The sequence below is a fragment of the Perca fluviatilis genome, chromosome 3, assembly GCF_010015445.1.
Source record: "Perca fluviatilis chromosome 3, GENO_Pfluv_1.0, whole genome shotgun sequence".
Lineage (NCBI taxonomy): Eukaryota > Metazoa > Chordata > Actinopteri > Perciformes > Percidae > Perca > Perca fluviatilis.
Window position 1 is genome coordinate 15,374,179 of NC_053114.1, and position 19,516 is coordinate 15,393,694.

At 39.3% G+C, this 19,516-nt stretch overlaps 1 protein-coding gene across 3 annotated transcripts; it reads left to right on the plus strand.

The window, feature by feature from the left end:
• The first annotated feature begins 9 nt into the window (after positions 1-9).
• LOC120556051 lies at positions 10-18,155 on the plus strand. Of its 3 annotated transcripts, none has more exons than XM_039795409.1 (16): positions 10-231; positions 3,647-3,699; positions 4,426-4,589; positions 6,817-7,007; positions 8,487-8,591; positions 8,781-8,919; positions 9,722-9,872; positions 10,095-10,227; positions 11,106-11,258; positions 12,527-12,564; positions 12,650-12,679; positions 12,795-12,961; positions 14,005-14,495; positions 14,645-14,744; positions 16,761-17,052; positions 17,647-18,155. In XM_039795409.1, the coding sequence occupies exons 3-16, from the start codon at positions 4,458-4,460 to the stop codon at positions 17,724-17,726; spliced, it is 2,202 nt and encodes a 733-aa protein (XP_039651343.1). In that variant the 5' UTR covers positions 10-231; positions 3,647-3,699; positions 4,426-4,457; the 3' UTR covers positions 17,727-18,155. The 3 variants fall into 3 exon arrangements, with proteins under 3 accessions (XP_039651343.1, XP_039651341.1, XP_039651342.1); XM_039795407.1 differs by having other exon boundaries at positions 3,647-3,695; XM_039795408.1 differs by having other exon boundaries at positions 3,647-3,695; positions 4,432-4,589.
• Positions 18,156-19,516: the final 1,361 nt, after the last annotated feature.

The following is a 19,516-nucleotide window of genomic DNA, read 5'->3' on the forward strand; positions in this document are numbered from 1 at the left end:
TCATTCGAGGTAAACTGGTGTTATTCTTATCAGTTTCACTATGCCCTCCTCTTGAGGCGCAACTTTTTTACGTCTGGTCTAGCCAGTTAAACTCCATTCTGCCTAAATTCGGCTGAGCTCCACCTTCATCAGTCTTTCAGTCTTGTACGAGAACACATTTACTGAAGGCTCCATACAAAACCTGTCTATTAGGTGGGACTTTAAAGCTTTGGAAAGGAAGTGTGGCTTAAGGTAATTAAGGATTTATTTCACTTCCGTATTCAATAATGTTTTCTTTCGTCTGCTGTGGTCCGTGTGGTTATTCCATGAATGCTGTGGAGATCGGAGTCAACCACAATTCATAGTTTAAGCCACGAAATGGCAGAATTGGTCCGTTTGTGATTTGGGTTTTGGTGATTAGGTTTCAGTACTCTCATTTTACACACCTACATTGGGTAATGTTACCAAACTTACATTTTAAGCACATTAGTAGTGGTCTTACGCAGACATACTTGTAATAATGCACAGAACTTAAAGTAAATTAACTTTCCTGTCCTGATCCACCAAAATAAAGTAAGATTTCAAGTCTTTAAAAAAAAAAAAAAAAAGCATGATTGTACGACAAACTTTAATAGAACAAGTGCTGATTTAAAAAAAATAAATAAACTAATTGAAATGGGGTATGTGTTTAAAGCTGCTAAAAGCTTAAGGTGTTGCACAATGTTAACAAGTCCAGCTAGTGTTTTAACTAGGGGTGAATTAAAAACAATCCTTGAATCTCGGCATACCTGACAGTCAGCCATGTTTCTTGTGTCTGTTCCAGTTTTGAACCCGTTTTCAAAATCATTGCTTCAAAGAACAATGTGAGGTGTGTGTGTGAACCAGTTCTCAAAACATTGGACCATTTTACCCTTATACTGTACAGAATGATATTACTGCCTCATGATTGGGCAACATCTTAAATCACTAAAGTTGGTTTGAAGTATAATAATACTATTGAATGTACAACATTTGCAGATAATATTCAGACCCCACACATCTTATTACATGGGAACAGGGCCAGATTTCCATAAGATCAGGGCCGGATTAACCTGGTAGAGGCCCCGGGTGAAAATATACAATGGGCCCATGTTATCAGCCTTATCTAATGTAAACAAAGAAACAAAAGAAATGTCAAAACCTACTGGGCTTATTTTTATGAACGAAATGTTTCTTGCTGTCCCTGGAGAAAGTGAAACTTTTTGTGCCCCTGATTGGTTCAGAGCTCCATAGTAACAGCCTCTTTTGTGCTTGATCAAGGCATGTAATTGAACCTTAAATAATTATAAGGTAACACTTTACTTGAAGGTATCGACATAATCGTGACATGACACTGTCATGAACGTGTCATAAACATTTATGACTTCTGTCATTAAGTGTCATTTGGTTTTTGTCATGACAAGTTGATATTGTTTGGGTTGTCTTGATTATGACAAGTTGACATTAATCAAAGTGACTTTACCAGAAGTTGTCTTGGTCATGACAAGTTGACATTAAATTTGTTAGCGATGTCTTTGTAATGACAACTTGACATTAACCAGGATGACATTACCAGAGAATGTCTTTGTCATGACAACTTGACATAATGTCATCCTGTTTAATGTCAAGTTATGTGCCCTGCTATGACATGAACGTCCACGATGACCTTTGAAGTCACTGTTCCATTATCTTTATTATGATTATTATTTGCCACTGTTCATCACACCCCCAACCGGCCCCGTCAGACACCGCCTACCAAGAGTCTGGGTCTGCCGAGTTTTCTTCCTAAAAGGGAGTTTTTCCTCGCCACTGTCGCAATAGCCACTGCTAATGCTTGCTCTTGAGGGAATTACTGTAATTGTTGGGGTTTTGGAATTTATAGTGTGGTCTAGACCTACTCTATCTGTAAAGTGTCTCGAGATAACTCTGTTATGATTTGATACTATAAATAAAATTGAATTGAATTGAATTGAAGTTGTCTTAATAAGGACACTCCAAAGAAATGTAATGTCATGTCATGACAAATACATCTTCTGGTAATGCCTTCCTGTCTAGCTAATCCACAACGCGTTTTTGTTCAGAGCCAGCTCTTTAGTTCATAATGGAGGATCATACTTATGCCAAAAAAGCAAAAATTGGAAGACATGTTGTCATAGCTTCTTGGTACATAACGGCTACCGTAGTTGCAACATGCATTTGAAAAAGCGAGGCGCTAGAGAGCACTATTCATTTGAATGCAAAATACAATTTCACTGCTAGATGGGAGAAATTCCTACACAATGTACCTTTAACGCTTCTTTTCAGTACCATGTATAAACACCACTAACACCAACTTATTACCAATTTCTTTTAATAAAACACCCAAAAGTCAATGAAAGTAAAGATCCTATCTTATGTTGTACTTGCGAAGCGCGATGTGTAGAAATCATCCATGTTATTTTTGAGTAATTAAAATGAGGTAGTTAAAAGGAAACCCATATTTCTGATATAGACATTTTGAAAAACGGGTCATATTTGACCCGAAGACAACACAATGGGTTAAGCATCACGTAACCTTAGTTACCTTAGCTTGGCACAGCAGTCTTAGCTTGGCACAGCAGTCTTTTCCAGTTGCATGTTCGCCGTAATGTCCAATCATAAATGTCTTATTAACGAGGCGGTCCACACCTCATCATTTCATTATGCAAACTCTAATCCTCACACTGCTCCTCAACACTCCTGCACTACCTACTACTGTGCAATGTAATTCCCTTTACACCCCCAGCGTCCTCCAGCATTTAGTGATCATATGTCGTTTGTGAATGTTTCTTTAAATGCTTGTTAATGAAACAAGAGTTGCACAGCCACTAATGGGGACTTCTGTCAGGAACATCCTAGAGATGGTTAATTAAGAGTTTAAGACAAGGCGATTTTATTTCTATAGCACATTTCAGCAACAAGGCAATTCAAAGTGCTTTACATGAAACATCAAAAAGACAATAAAATCAATCAAAAACTGTCTGTCATTAAAGAAAATAGACAATAAAAACAAGCTAAAAAAAGAATATGAAAGGTATAAAATACAAGAATAAAAGTTGTATTAGTTAATGGAATAGTCCTCCATATGAAAAAACTGAAGGAACAGTGAAATGTTGACATTACAACACAAAACCAACAAATATGAACCACAATATGCTGTGTTTATGCTTGTGATTTTCCTAAATCATGTAAAGAAACGCTAAAATAAAAGCTAAAAAAAAATGTCTGTCTATCAGACACAAGCCCACATAAATCTTTTGCATACTTTTCTTAATTTAATTTTGTTCCGGTGTGTCGGAACTTGCTTCGCTACGGGTGGCTGTGGCTCAGTGGTAGAGCGGTTGCCTGCCAATTGGAAGGTTGGTGGTTCGATCCCTGGCCCTGCAGTCCCACGTCAAAGTGTCGTTGGGCAAGACACTGAACCCCGAGTGTGCATCCATCAGAGTGTAAATGTGTGTGAATGTTTACCTGTTGAGCAGGTGGCACCTTGTACGGCCACAGTGTATAAATTGATTCTGTGCTATGTAAAAGTCCTTTGAGTAGAGCTATATAAATACAGTCCGTTGACATTCACGAGTGAAAATAATATGTGATATGTAGCATGATAGTCATGTTTCCTCTCATTCAACAGGGTGGCTCACGTACATGCAGTGCAACTCCATACTCCTTCTCCAACATTGGCATGTACATTTTTAATGCTTTTTTTTATTGTGGATACATATGTTGAAATAACTTGTTTATGTGACTGTTCTGACTGAAATAATGACACAATCTTTCAGTTAATATATATCTTATATCTAATCCTAATGATGCTTAATTATTAGTCACATTGTTCTGCAAAATAATACATCAATACATCTTAACTACTACTGTGGTGAGTTTTGATGTTTGGGTCCCTTTACCAAATTATTTTGACCCTTCGAACTTACATTTGAACATACATCAGGCATTAAATGCCACAAAAATCCAGGGTTTTTATTTGTAAGTTTGACAAATAATTCCACGGGTTTAAAAAAAAATGCCCTTGAAAAGGAAGGAAGGAAACACGGCCACAATGCCTTTCTATAATGGAGGCACTCATGGAGCAATCTCCTTCATTTAGGTATTGCGATGCAACACTAATTCCTAAACCCTATTTGTGTCTGTTTACTACTTTTGTTGTCGTGTTTGTTCTTTCGTGTCTACCTCTGGTTAATAATTTGTTGGGTACGCCCGGCTTCATGAATGAAAACTTTAAAAAAAATTATAATAATAACATTATCATTAGATATGATATTAAGCGTCATGTAACCTTAGTTCAGCTTGACACGGCAGTCTTTTCCAGTTGCATGTGCAAAGTACAACTTTGCAACTTTAACATCCTATAATGAGCCTGAGGCTGCTTAACCTTTCTGTCTGTATTTCCCGAAGGTTTAGACTTCCTGTCTGACTGAGGAGGTGAGATGCTAGACACATTCAAACTGGGCATCCTGTTGCTGAGCCTGACTCTGGTCCTGTTAGGCCCAGCCTGCCAAGCCTCTTCTCTGGGACTGACGGTCAACGTTGTGCCCCTGGACATCGATGGAGGGAATACGGTGGGCAATGTTTTTCTCTTCCCCAAAACTAATTTTTGTTAAAGTGTCTCCAAGTCCAAACTCTTTGGCACTAGATAGCCCTTACTACACTCAGATTTCTACTATTTTATTGAGGCTTTTGTGCCATCTGAGGTGACGTAAACTAATACAAACCATTTCTCTGTTGTAAAGATGTAAAAATGATTTAAAGTTATCATTTTATAACCTGAACATTATGTTATTTGCACCTAGAAAAACTAAGTTTTAAACTATGTTTTTAAACCATCCATACTAGGAACTTGTTGGGTATTACTCACAATTTCCATGTTGATTTTATTTCTCTACCAAAGCTGTAGCTCAGTAGCCTGACGTCGTCATACTCAGATTCTAGTCAGATTATGAGTCTGATACTGCTCCATTGGGCTGTCATTAATTTATGTGTTTCAACCGAACCAGGAAGGAAAATGCCTCTGCACTTGGTTGTAGGATAGACCTAAACCAATCAGAGCAACGGAGACAGACGTCACAGAAGCTGCAAGTCAAAGGCAGGCTTCGACAGAGCAAAGGCAGAGGCGGCAGTTTCCGTGTCGTGCGGACGGGTGCGGCAATGTGTATACTATACGTGATCGCGGTTCTCTGTTCCTCTTTTTAAATGAATGCGTCGTCGATATGTTCTATAACAGACGCGATGGCGGCCATCTATGTTGTAAACTAATTCAACCCAAGCGCTCTTTGGCGACGTGGTTGATTACGTTGCTGTTGATCATCTGTCCATCATCGTATAAAGCCCGCCCTGGCGATTTGATTGGTCCGAACAGCTCTGGTTCGAGCATAGTTGCTCCACAAAGGATCAAGTCCAGACCGACCTTCCCGACCTCAAATGTTTAGGGCGGGGCTAAGTTCGGCTGGCATCAAGGCTAGTGGCTCAGGCGGTAGAGCAGTCGCCTATCAATCGAAAGGTTTGGTCGTCCCTGGCCCCACATCCCCTGTCGAAGTGTGAACCCCGAATTGCTCCCGTAAATGTGTGTGCATGTTTATCCAATGAGCTGGTTAGCTCCTTGTACGGCAGCATCGGCCACAGTGTATGAATGTGTGTGAATGGTTCCAGCACTATGTAAAAGCGCTTTGAGTAGTCGTTAAAACTAAATCACTTCATAAATACAGTCCATTTACATTTATATTCCTTAAAATAACCTTATTATTGAATTCTTTTTAACTGAAACCTATTAAAAGGCCGTTTACACATTTCAAAAGGAATCCTTAATTTTTCTTATTTATCACTTTCTTTGACATTTAATGGACTTAGAACCCAAAACCACTTATTTCTCAGTCTAAGCTATATTAGAAGGATCCTGGTCTTTGCCTTTTTAATAAAAAAGTGACTCAGAACCTGTATATAATTTAATTTACAGTCCCATTCATTGTAAAATTGTGTTAGGCTGGGTTGTGCAGATTCAGGAGCAGACACAGAGAAAAGGTTGGAAACAGGATTAGAGGTTTATTGAACACAAAAAGTAATGAAGGTGCTTTGAAATCCTCTGGGGCTGAGAGCGGGCAGACAGGCGAGAGGCAGGTCCAACAAAAACCTATTTGGCTCATGCAGGCAGACTGGGCTTCCAGGGGCTGAAGCAGGAATCTGGAGCAGGTTGCAAAAAACACACAAAGTCAAAACTAAGCTTACAACAGGAAATACAAAAGGCAGACTTTCAAAAAACACTTAGGCTCGCCGTAGCGAGTGTTACCACTTGGGTGAACGTTAAGACAGGAGCGGCGATTGCTGGATATGCTTCAGGTAAGAAGGAAGCCATAGGTGTCCTGACGGGGAGGGAGGGAGAACCAGGAGCGCCACACCCACTCAGCACACGACAGACAGAAGACAAAACATAAGCAAGGGAGAGGGAAAACAGACAGCACCATGACAAATTGATGACAATGATTCATTGTAATCTGTAAATTCATTATTTAATGGTCATATTAAACCTATACGTATCCCTGTAAAATATGTACAGAACAAAAAAAGACATTTTGGTAGTTTTTTTTTTAAAGTTTGGTAGTCAGAAAGTATAGCCAAAGTCAGAATTGTAATTCCCATATGAGCTGCATAATGACAACAGTGTCTGTGATTTACTTTTGTGAGTTAGGACAGAGCTGAGCTCACTCACCCTGCAGGTTCTCGATCCTGAGCTCAGTCGTCAGTCACAGCACATAAAAGACAGTCTTGTCATTTTTGTCTCTTTGCTTCTTGCAGGTGCGGGCTTATTTCAGTGCCATCGCTCCCATTCCTTGTCCAACTCTGTCTGGACTGTGTGCTGAGGGGGAGGACTGTCAGGTCTACACTACCTCATCACCTTTCACCGGCACTAAACCCAACCCTGGCTGGTGTGTCCGCCAGTGGCAGAAAACTGTCCCCAGCAATTACAACGCCACCATAACTTTAGGGTATGAGACCTACTTACATTGTCTTGCTATGGTTGCTTACTTCCTTATTTTTTGTTTGCTTTGTTAATATATATATAATATTATATATAATAAGCCAGCAATTTCAGTTTCACTCAAGAATATAAATATATAATAATAGATAATGAAAAGAATAACTTTTGCAAAAATGTCTTATAAGCTTCAGTTTGCATAATTATGTTGCTAGTTATACATATCGAGTGATTAAGGTCATTTATTTTTCACATTTGTAAGAGATTTTTAATAGGGATCGACCGATACTGTTTTTTCAAGATCGATGCCAATTATTAGTAGTTAGTGAAACCGATAACCGATATTTGGAGCCGAAGATTACATTTACATGAAGATTTTGGAATGTTACAAACTCCAACACAAACTTTTGTTTAGATGCCTTTAACAATTATTTAATAAATTATAAACTTTCAACATAATACACAGTAAAAGATAGTCAGATGGTGTTGTGGGACATTAAGTCAGACTAAGTGGTGAGTGAAACCGAAGCAGAGGGACAGACACGGAGCTGTAGCCGAGCCCAAGTAGCGCACTTTTTAATTAATTAACTTTATCGGTTATCAGGCAAATAAAACGCTTATACAGATAATCTGCAAACTGCCAAAAAAACGGCCGATAATTGATCTATTCCTAATTTTTTATGTGTGTGAAGAGAAAAATGCTTGTGCATCATTATCTTAAAATGCCACTTACTCTGATTACTGTCCCATTTCTTCTAACATTCTTTAAAGTGCTCATATTATGCTGTTTAGCTTTTCCCTTTCCTTTATTGTGTTATATATGTTTTTTGTGCACATTTTACAAAGTGAAAAAGCCCAAAGTCCACCCCAAAGGGACTTACCATCTCCAACAGAAAACACTGTTCACAAACTGCTCCAAACAGCTCTATTGTAGTCCAGCCTTTACTTCCGTGACGAACGTGCGTCACTTTGTAACACACGTTATAATGCTCACCTAGCTGCTAGCATGGCACGCCCTCATACTCTGCTTCTGACTGGCTAGTAGTCCTTACCTAGCTACTGAGCATGTGCGACTCCCAACAAAGATGGAACAGAAGTGAGATGTCTCACTCTGTAGCTAAAACAGAGAGCTCAACACACAGGGTGAAAAGAGGAGCTGCAGCAATGTGCAGTACGACAAAAATATGGTGTTTTTTGAAAATTAAACCATGTAAACCTATTCTGGTACAACCTCTGAATACAATTATGAAGCTGAAAATGAGCATAATATGAGCCCTTTAACATTCCTGTGGTAATCTGCCTTTAGGTACAATGTACTGAGTATTTTCTGTGTGGAACACGTCCTCCAGGCTTCTGTTATACTACTTAGTGTTTGTCATTGATCTCGCATGTTTTATAAAATGGGGCATTTGATGTGATGATTTGAATCAGGCTACGTTGAGGCTTAATTTCCTCTAATACACAAGTTTTTTTTTTCTCAATTGTTTAGGTCCAACACAGAATTTTATGTGTCAATGAAAGCAGGACCACATCTCCGGGCAAACAGTGGGAGACTCAACCGACCTGCTTTTGTCGGTCTCCCTCCTCCACTTAGGTATTGCGCGCACACACACACACACGCACACACACACACACACACACACACACCTGCATGCAAAAAAAAAAAGCTTGAACTTTAATTAAATGTCACGAGAGAGTGTTAACCACTGGCAACACTTAAAGGAATGGCTGACGTTTCGCTTTCATGCGGAGAGTTAAAGAGCCCCTATGTTTCTGTGATCAGGGCCCGTGTGAACTGCCCTCACGATTTCCATTTGTCGGTCAAAGACCTGGATGGTGACAGGGTAAGATGTCGCTTTGCCCAGCCCGATCAGGGAGAGTGTCTCAACTGCACTCAGCACTCTTTCATAGAGCTGGACGAGGTGAGTCTCATTTCAGCATGTCCTTAACTTTATATACAGTCTACGGTTCTAAGTTGGTCGAGGCCAGAGTCGATTTGAACTACTTTATATACTGTCAAGCACTTTAGTCTCAAACAAATCATCATATTGTAGAGGCTGATCATATGTTTTGTATGTAAAATCTATCTGCAAAGTAACTAGTAACTATAGCTGTCAGATAAATGTTGCGCAGTGAAAAGTAAAATATATCCCTTTGGCATATAGTGAAGTAGAAGTATGAAGCATTTTATAAAGCATATCATGGAAATACTCAAGTAAAGAACAAATAGTTGGGGTGTTCTTCTTTTGTTAGGGTCATTCCTATTATGCAGCAACATCTCGGCCTCAAAACCTTTGAAAAACATGTTTCATGTTATATACAATCAGAGAGAGTTTTACATGGCCTATAAAATAATTAAAGAATATTTTGAGTATTTGATCATTTTATAGCTTACAGTCCTTGTAGAAGTTCATTACTTTGCAATGGTGACGTGGTACAATTGAACTATTTGACCATTTTTTTAAGACAATATGAGGAAGTAATTCATGGGGACAGAAATGTTGCTGCACACCTGTTACTGTATTTTACAGTCCAACCCTCAAAGGTATGTTGAGCTCCAGTTAAGGCTTGAAAGTCCTGGTAGACAAATAACATTTGTAAATCCTTTTCCAGAAACAAAGGCCCAGTTACTTTAAATAAAATACAGACCTCGTCATATAATAAATCAAATAATTTCAGCTCAGTGAAAACTTGACATGGTTACATTCCGTTTGGTTATGCCAGGAGAAATGCATGTTGACATTCACTGGAAAAGCACCGGCAGGACAGTATTTCCTCTACCTGATGGCGGAGGACCGGATTCCTGTGCCCAAAAAAAGCCACATCACAGACAACAAACCCCTCAGCTCTGTCCCTGTGCAGCTCTCTCTCACTGGTGAGTCTGTCAGTCAGATAATAGCAGCATTAATATTGCCAATTCATGTCATTGGGCAAACTAAAATAAACATAATTACAGTGTGTTAACATAAAATAGCATGGTAAAGAATATTTTGAGTTCAAGTTCTGTCCCATTTCAGTCCTTCCTTTCATAGATTGCCTCCTGTCTTCTGTTATAATTTAAAGTTATAGAAACGTTTCTTATTCTCTTTCCTTTTAGTGGAGGAGTCGACTTCCAGCTGCAGTGATGAACCGGTGGCAACAGGTGCGACCCCCAAAGAGGACTCCATGCTGTTTGTCCTGCCGTACCAAGAGGTGCAATTCACCACCGACTTTATGTCACAGCTGGAGAGGTGCGTCCTGAAGGACATCATGTATATATTCTACCATGGACTCTGTAAAAAAAATTTGTGGAAAAAATACCTTGGTTACCTTGTTTCAAGTCATTCTAGTGTGGTATAGAACGCCTGCAGGAAGACTCAGCTCGATTTGTGCCAGTTCTCATTAATATTCAACAAGCTAAGCTGCTTGACTCTGATTGGCTAACAGCTAGCCAATGAGAGCCTGGCTATCAGCATCCTTTACCCAGCACAACTGGGCGAGCTCATGAATAGTAATAAGCTCAGGCAACACCACGTCAGACTGCCCAGCTTTTGTAATTGGCCGGATTTCTCCGCTTATTTCTTTTCAGTGGCTAGAGCTGACAGAGGAGGTAGCAGTTCATTTTCACATTCACGACATAACACAAACACATATGGACCTAACATATTTAAAAGAAAAATTTTGTGTGGCAGGGCACCTTTAATATACATGCGTATATGAATAGCTTTAGTCTGCAAAACTCAGTATGTATTTGCTTATATAAAACAGAACATTATCTGATTTTAAACTATTTTATATTTTTTTATATAAAACTGTATACATATATTTATTTATTTATTTTCCACAATGCAATGTGACACATTTTATAGATGCTACTGTCATGTGACTCAACACTCAGTCATGACAAAAAAATGACAAGAAATCTCAGTTTACAGCTCACTAGAGAGTAAACTCTTGAGTGCCTATTGTATATATGGTAGTGACGTGAGTGATGTCAGACGCAGCTGAGGTCAAATCACGCACATTTAATGAAAATCACCTGTATGTGTTTAGGAGGGGTGTACAGGGTCTTTAAGCAAGCTGTTACCAAGCCAGTTGTGAAATGAAAGTTGTTTCTCCATATGTGCAGTGTTTTAGAGGTAGCAGTGGTTGGTCCCCCTGAACTCTTCAGGGTTGGTTTTAAATCAATTGGACCCCTGGCAACCATGACCATGGCCTGGGTCCGCTCTGAAAACAACCTGGCCCGCCTTTTGCCCATCTGCTTTGCTGTGAATACCATGAGGTAAGTTGTTCTGTGAACTGAATGGCAATAATGCTGCCAGACAAAGTGGTGTGATTCACCCTCCTGCCCCGCATGAGTCCTGGAAATTTCTATTATGGTTGTATTAAAAGACACCTTTAAAATGGCCTACAGAATACATGTATGTTTCTTTTTTTAATACAGTATAACTATAATGCTGTTAATAGTAATAGGTACCAGTATTGTGTTAAAAATAGTGGTGTAGGCCTAAAGGGTACTAGAATAAAGTGTGTATTATTAATTATATATTTATATGTATTTGTTATTTTACTAACACACATGGAGTATATATTTGCTTATGTAACAGTAACGCATAGCTTATTAAAGTACTTAGTACCTAGTTCTAAGTGTGTGTGTGTGTGTACCTAGTTCTAAGTGTGTGTGTGTGCGTGCATGCGTGCGTGCGTAATTTGAAAAACTAACACAATCATATCTACTAGTAAAATCTAGTAAAATGAAATGACAGACTTAAAAAATACTCAAAATTATCAAGGGATAACAAATGACTAAACTCAGTTACAGTATACTGTAAGTAGTTACTTTCACATTCAGTTGTTACCATAGACTGTATAAAAGGTTGTTACCTAACCATGTGCACAGGTGTGCATAATGACACGTAATAATTACGGGACGTCCTGCTTGCCTGTGGGTTAAGACATGTACTGTTATTAAAAATGCTGTCAGTCAATGGTTTTAAGGAGCTGTTTAAAAACTCACCTGTTTCGTAAGCACTTTGTCGGTCCATGTGTGTTTGCTGTTTTGTGTGTTTGTTTGTTGTGGTTTTGTTTTTTTAGTTTTAAATTTTTGTTTTTTTTTTTTTTTTGTTTTTTTTTTTTTTTTTTTTTTTTTTTTTTTTTTTTTTTTTTTTTATATATATTTTCATTTGATCTTTCTCTTTTTATTTTTTTACTCTTTTTTCATTGGACAGCACCTTGTAACCCTGGTTTGAGGGAAGAAAAATTTTTTTACTTTAAGGAAAGTTTCCTTTTTTTTTTTCTTGTTTTTGGTTTTGGCGGCAGCACTTTTGTTTTACACTATGTCATACCCTTCCCTCTTCATTACTCTCTCATTCTCCTGTTTCCTTTCTGTATCTATACTGTCAACTATCGAAAAATTTGAGAATGCTATGAGCACATTACAGTATAGTATCCACTGGAAGTCTGCCATGCAAACCTACGCTGCCTGCAAGTAAAATGTACTTGGAGCATATTTAGTACATGATGTGGCCTAATTTACACTTGCCTTTCCAGTCTGCAGTCAGAGCCCAGATGCGTGTGGCTGTACCAAAGTAAGAACTTCAGCTTCTTAGAAGTTTCATAAGAATGCCAGTTATGCTTTACTGTTAAAAAATGTGCCTTTCTTAATTATTTCAGGGGAGATGAGGAAACTACCTGCTGGAACAGGTAACGAAAATATTACACCCTGTTGTATTCAAGTGTTGAGTGTGTGATTTCAATTTGAAATGTACTCATTATTCCAGTGAGTAAGATTTTGGTATTGATTGCCGTCTGCCTGCAGAGCTGACGTGTGAGAAGACAGAAATGACCCTGGTGCTCCCTGTCACCTCCCTGAGTAACATCAACCTGGCCGAACTGCAGCTCAACAGCCCCACCTGTCCCGTCACCTACAACAACACACACCTGACTGCACATATCTCCTTGACTGGCTGCGGCACCAAGACTGTGGTAACATGCTCCACTTTTCTTTCTTTCTTTTTTTCTTTCTTTCTTTCTTTTGTATCTTTTTGTCATCCTGTCTTTCCTATCTCTTTCTTAGACTTAATATATTTATAACCCCTCCTGACATGTACCTTGCACATTTTGAAAAGGCAAAGAACACATTTCTGTATACGTTGCACTGCATAAATAGTGGGAGCTAGTTGCTAGTTTTTATTGTTTTGGCTCTGTACAGTACTCCATGTATAAAATACCATTTCTAGACAGTACACCAGATGTAGGACTGCAACTAACGGTTATTTTCATTATCAATTAATCTGCAGAATATTTTCTTGACTAACTGATTCATTGACTAGTTGTTCTCTAATTGCTCTATTCAGATGTGGATGTAAACACAGTCACATTAAAAAATAATGAAATGCACTGAAAAAGAGAGAACAGGGTACAAAGATAATTCTTTATTGCTATTTTTGCCCCAAAATGTAAATTTTTGGGGAAAAAAACATTATTAGTTTAATGCTTTGTTGTTTATATCGTCTATTTGTGACTAAGAAAGGGATCACAGCAGTACTTTAAGACTAATTTTACTTGGGTGCCTTGATGGCCTAGTCGTAGAGGCTTAGTCCTCGACGCAGGGGTCGGGGGTTCGATTCTGACCTGTGGCACTTTCCTGCATGTCATTCCCCCTCTCCCTTCCCATTCATGTATAAGCTGTCATAATAAAGGCATAAAAAAGGCCAAAAAAATAACAAACTTTACTGAACACCCCCTAAAAGATATTATCTTTGCGAACCTCAAGTGGTTTAACTTTTGCTTGCACGGATGCACTCCAGAACACTGCTGGGTGTGGTTATACTGTAGGTGCTGGTGTAAGAGCACACTTCTGACCATACCTGAAGTGAAACAGTCTGGAACAAGAAAGTGCAGAAAGTGCAGTAAAACCTTATTAGTCTGGTGTTAAGTTACTCATTACATTTAAAAAATACTTTGCAGTGACAAATTATTCAGTTAAATTCCGACTATACTCTTCCTTATCCTCTCCTTTTGTCCAGAGCTCTGGTTCAGAGCTGGTTTACACCAACACCTTGCAAAGTGTACGTCCCTACACTATGGTCAGCCGCCAGCCCTCCCTAGTCCTCCCTCTGGCCTGCCGGATCCCTGGAGCCCAGGTCAAGGGCCTGCAGTACAACGTCAGCATGCCCACAGAGAAGGAGACCTTCGGTGAGTTCAGCATTTGGATAGAATTTGACTTACCAGGAGAGGGGCCCCTGAGAGAATACACGGGCATACCCACACTTCGCTCCATCCAGATGCCGCCAGGACGACTGCGTCGAGAAGCGGAATCACCATCAGACAACTCGAAGAGCATCTCCACTAATACCAGCACTTCTACGGGAGGACCGAGGATCGGGTCCAGGATCGAGACACTGGACCTCCTGGTGTTGTCAAACTGCAGCATTGCTCAAGCAGAGATGGTAGTGAGCAGTTGTATTGAGTCTGAGACGGCAGACTTTGCAAAATCCTACCCCCTTCTGGAGCAAGGGTCAGTGACAGTCAACGTGTTTCGTATTATAGTTTAAGGTTGCTATCTAGTGTGAAAGAAATATTGACTCTGTTTGGCTGCAGAGGTCACCTGTGAATTTGAAACGTATCATATCAATTCCAATAGTTCTCTCACTTTTTTTCTTCCAGGTGTGCAACTTCCAACAGCACATTAGAGATTGTTACAAGACAAAGCAATTCCAAGGTTTACCGCCTTGATTTGAGCTCCATGAAGGCCGAAGGATCTACGGTCTGTACTCTCATGCAACACACACATACAATACATTTTTCAGTTCTCCTCTTCTGGGTGTTCTTTTAAATCTTCCAAGACAAGTGTGATCAGACCACGTATTTTTTGTCCTGTATTGATACAGACTTTGTGGAGAAAGGCACTCATGTAACCCATGCAGGCGTTGTGAAACTTTCTGCAGGTAGTAGAGATTTAGCCCGAATTACGCCATCAGAAACCGCTGGTACGAATATTTATGATCACACTTTTCATTACCGATTTTTAGTTACGTTAGGTTCACCATAAGGGGCAGACTGAATGGATGAATTGCCATGAAATTTTGTACAGACCTCCATTGTCCCCACCCCAAGGATGAATCCTACCAACTTTGAGTCCTTGACTTTTCCTCCAGTGCCACCATGAGGTTAAAATTTGTGGTTTTGAGTGAAATGTCCCAAAAACTATTGGATATTGACCATGGTTAAAAAGCTACAAGAGACAGAGACAAAGTGACAGGCTGCCATTCATTTTCAATGGGAGTGGCCGTTTGCCAACGACAAGTGACGAGCTCGCCGCTGCCACGAGCAAGGCGGGGCCGAAATAGACAAGAAGTCTATTTTATGCAAATGATGAGCGATGCGACAAAGCGACTGCCAATCGGATCGTGAGGGCAGTGTGACGTATGTCAGTGGCTCGAGTCGAAGAAAATAATTCAAGATGGCGGAAAACGTTTCAGGACATCGTATTTCTGTATATATCTGATAAGTTTGGCATTTTATCTCATATATTTAGTTACTTTTATCGAGAAATAAATACTTTTAAATCCAAAAACATCGTTCTTGTGACTTAACAATACCTCTGAAGTAACTTTTAAGACGTGCTTGAAGGTAGCACTGGAGAATTTCTGTTTACTGTTGCCAAGCAACCAGGAGTAGGCTAGGCACGCCCAGGAGCACCCACAAGCGAGTGCATGTCGCCAAAGCCGGTCTACGGAAAGCCATTCAACTCCCTATCCAGCCCCATTGTACCGGATTTTGGTTGCAGTTCCACCAGAGTTCCACTGGGGGGGATCGCGGTCCAGTGCAAAATGAATGGGACTCTATGGAGCTAGACGGCTAAATTTGTCTCTTTCGCCTGATTGTCGTTGAGAAACCTCAGATTTGATTGTAGTTTTTGCAAGTTCAACATGGGTTATAGGTCGAAAGTTGAATGAACGAGTACTTATGTCCTTTTGATTTCTTACAGGGTGAGTCGTTGTAGCCCATAACACGCTAGCATTCTGCTAATGAATGCTGATTGGTCAGTGAAGGAGTGATTACGATCGGAGATCCCGCTTGACGGCATCCGAAGCAGAGCCTGAATATCAGAGTGAATATTTCGGTGTGGTCTTTAAAACATTAGCAAACCTCTTTCTAGCATGTGTATTAACAGGGAGAGCCTTACCTGTTAGCTGTGTTGTCGATGCCTCGAGAGAACAAAGGAAGCGACTCAGAGCTTGCCGTAAAGCAGTATCTCTGGCCATATATGTGTATGACGTCATTGACATTTTAAAAGGCTTTTTAGAACTAAAAAGTGGCTTTAAAAAAATCTAACACACAGCAGTGTGTATTTTCTCTGCCTCCCCTTTCGAATGCAACATTCAAATTACTAGACAAAAAATTATATCCTGAGAAAAGTGGGTTTTGAGGGGTATAGCTCCATAGAGCCCCATTCATTCTGCACTGGCCTGTGAGCGCCCCCTATATGGAACTCTGGTGGAACTGCAACCAGTTCAGAACCCGGAAGTAACGAGGGAGTGGCACTTCTTGATATATTAGAAGTTCTTTGATGTCGCTCTCTTTTGTAGCTAATGTGACTGTGGGGTTAGACTTGAGGAGCTAGCATGGTCTTGTTTGTTGGGGATTGAACATTGCCCGTTGTTACAGTATTCTGTCAATCAGTGATTCATGTCTAATAAATTGTTGAAGTAAAGTTGTGAAGTTATGTGTTTTTGAGCTGTCTCTTCCCACCACTAACTTATAATTTTGTGTTTTGCAGATGTATGTCCAGTGCACAGTCAATCTGTGCATCGCCACCGGGCCCTCTCAGACGTGCCCTGATCTGTGTACCCGCTCCATCAATCCAAGCTCATTATTGGTTGGCAGTGTGTTTACCACCGCCTACACCGTTCGCTCAGGACCCGTTAGACTCGTGGTCACCCCAACCACACCAGCCACAGCAACCTTCACGACTACTACTACAACCACTACTGCACCAACTACAACAACTAAAACTACTACTGTTACTGTTCCAAATACCACAGCGGCCCACAGCACCACCACATCACATTGTAAGGCGTTATTTTCTAAACAAGCCCCCGTGTAGCGTAATGTCTTTGTTTTTGATTTTGTGATCATTCATGAAATTAAATATCAATCCACTGAACTGTGAATTACATTATTAGGTGCAAGGTGAATTTAAGTTTGTAAAGTGTGTGCAAGCAAAACATTTTCTCTATCTTTAAACTATATTTAAGTTTTATTTTTGCAAAAAGTACCTTTTTACGCCTTTGTTTGATAGTGATAATGGAGAGAGACAGGAAATGTGGGGAAAGAGGGTATATTTTGCCTGAAGAAGACCCAGTAGGGTCGAAACGTTGCATTTATATTAAATATGGGAGTTTAAAGCAGTGTTGCGGACATTACATTTTTTTTTACTTTAAGTACTTTTCATTTGTCCTGCACCTGCCAGAAGGTGGGATGTTCACACAATTACTTTTATAAATTTTGAAAGAGGGTATATGACATGCAGCTAACTTGCATAATTTTTTTCATAATTCAAGTATTGATTCAAGTTACATTATCCTTTTTTTAATGTCTTAAAAATTGACACGTTCACACACAGTGTAATTGTAAACACATACCTCTCCTCTCTTCTCTTGCAGCTCTAGAACAGGCCTCAGCCATGGCAGCAGGAGTGATTTTGACTATCAGCATATTTCTTCAAAACATCGTCCTTTACTGAACATACTGCTGGATGATGATCTGTCAGGATATGAAGCACTACATTTGCCTGTTTTGGACATTTGAAGTTTTAATCCACACATGATTACACCGTACATATTAAGCTTTTCCAGAGAAGCGAATACAAGCGAGAGCACCTTACATTACTGTCAAAAAACTAAAATATATTGCTGAACTGCTCACATTGACTAATCATTATTACTGTATCTCAAATCACAAGTAGTTATAGGATGCTAAAGGATGTGACATAGACAAGGGGTCACACAATAAAATATTCTCCCTAACATGGGGCTTTATTTTAAATTTGCTTATATGGGGAGCCCTCGAGTCGGTGGACTTTGTTGCATGTTATTCTTCCTCTCTTTCCCCTCACTTCCTGTCAAAAAAGAAAAATATATTTTTCTATAATAAATTGTTTGTATAACATGAATATATTATTAAAGCTTTAGTGATATTAACTTTAACTTAGTAACTTTTTGATATTAATGAATGTCCATGTGAAGATAATGATCTCTTCTGAAGAGTCCATCATGTTTTTTTAATCCTCCGTGTCCTTCTTGGCTACTAGCAACTGCGTGGAGGAGGGGTGGGGGCGCGTGTGCGATCACGGGAGGCTTGTATCATGTGGACGCGACGACAGTGTTGTTGTCATTACTTAGAATTCCTCATGGGGGCGACAGAAACTACGCACTACAGCTTTAAACACACTGACATTAAACACGCAAACTGAGTTTTGTTTCATGGATCTGTTTTGTTGCAAAGCTGTACAGGCTGGTGGTCAGTTAGACAACTATTTCAAGAATTTTAAGAAGTGCTGCAGCACATAGTAAGATGGAGCTAGTTAGAACATAAAACTACAAAAAAAATGTGGTATTATTGGAGGAAAGAGTATGTAAGCATGTAAATCTATGTCAAGCTACACGTTTAAAGTAAAACCTCTGATAAAAACATGATAAATAACATTTGGGACCCCCTTGAAAACGAGATGATACATGGGGTTTATCTTAAAAACTAATTTGAAAGTGTGAAAATGTGGAAATGCACAGTGAGACTTGGCATTGTCAGTGTTAAAAAGGGAAGCCAGTCTAACACACTATTACACAAAACATTTGGTTATAATTGTTTTTAACTGCTCTACTTTTAAATTAATGTTGACATGAAGGGTTGTGACCAGTAACAGTGACTTTATTTTATTAACAAATTTTTTCGCCGTATATGAAACAGCACTGACCTTCAACTGAAGAGCTTCAACAAAATATTTTCATTTAAAAATCTACACTAGTTTATAGATTACAGTCTTATCTAACAAATCTATAACTCTTAGAATCTGCAAATATGTTGAATATGTGTCTAATATCTTTCTAATTCATTTATCTTCTTGTGTTGGTCTTTAAAATAACTAATACTATAGAAGTGTAAAAAAAAAAAAAAAAGGCTATGTCAAATTACTCCTCCAAGGGACATATATGTAAATATAGCTCATTCTGTAGATCTGTGTGTGTGTGTGTGTCTCTCACAGGCTTTAAGATCTGGCATGTACTTTAGTACATAATGCATAGCTTTCATAAAGTTATCTCTAGGTGGCATGGAAAATGGGAAATCCATATTTTTCAAAATTAGTATACACATCCACTTATAATGTAGCAGACGAGCAACATGGAGGTTATGGTGCAGATAAACCTGCACTTGGCATGACCATAGACAGTATATAAGAAGGACATGACCCATGGATGTATTATATTAGGCATGACCATAAACTAAACCAGACGCCTTTAACCAAAGACACTGGCT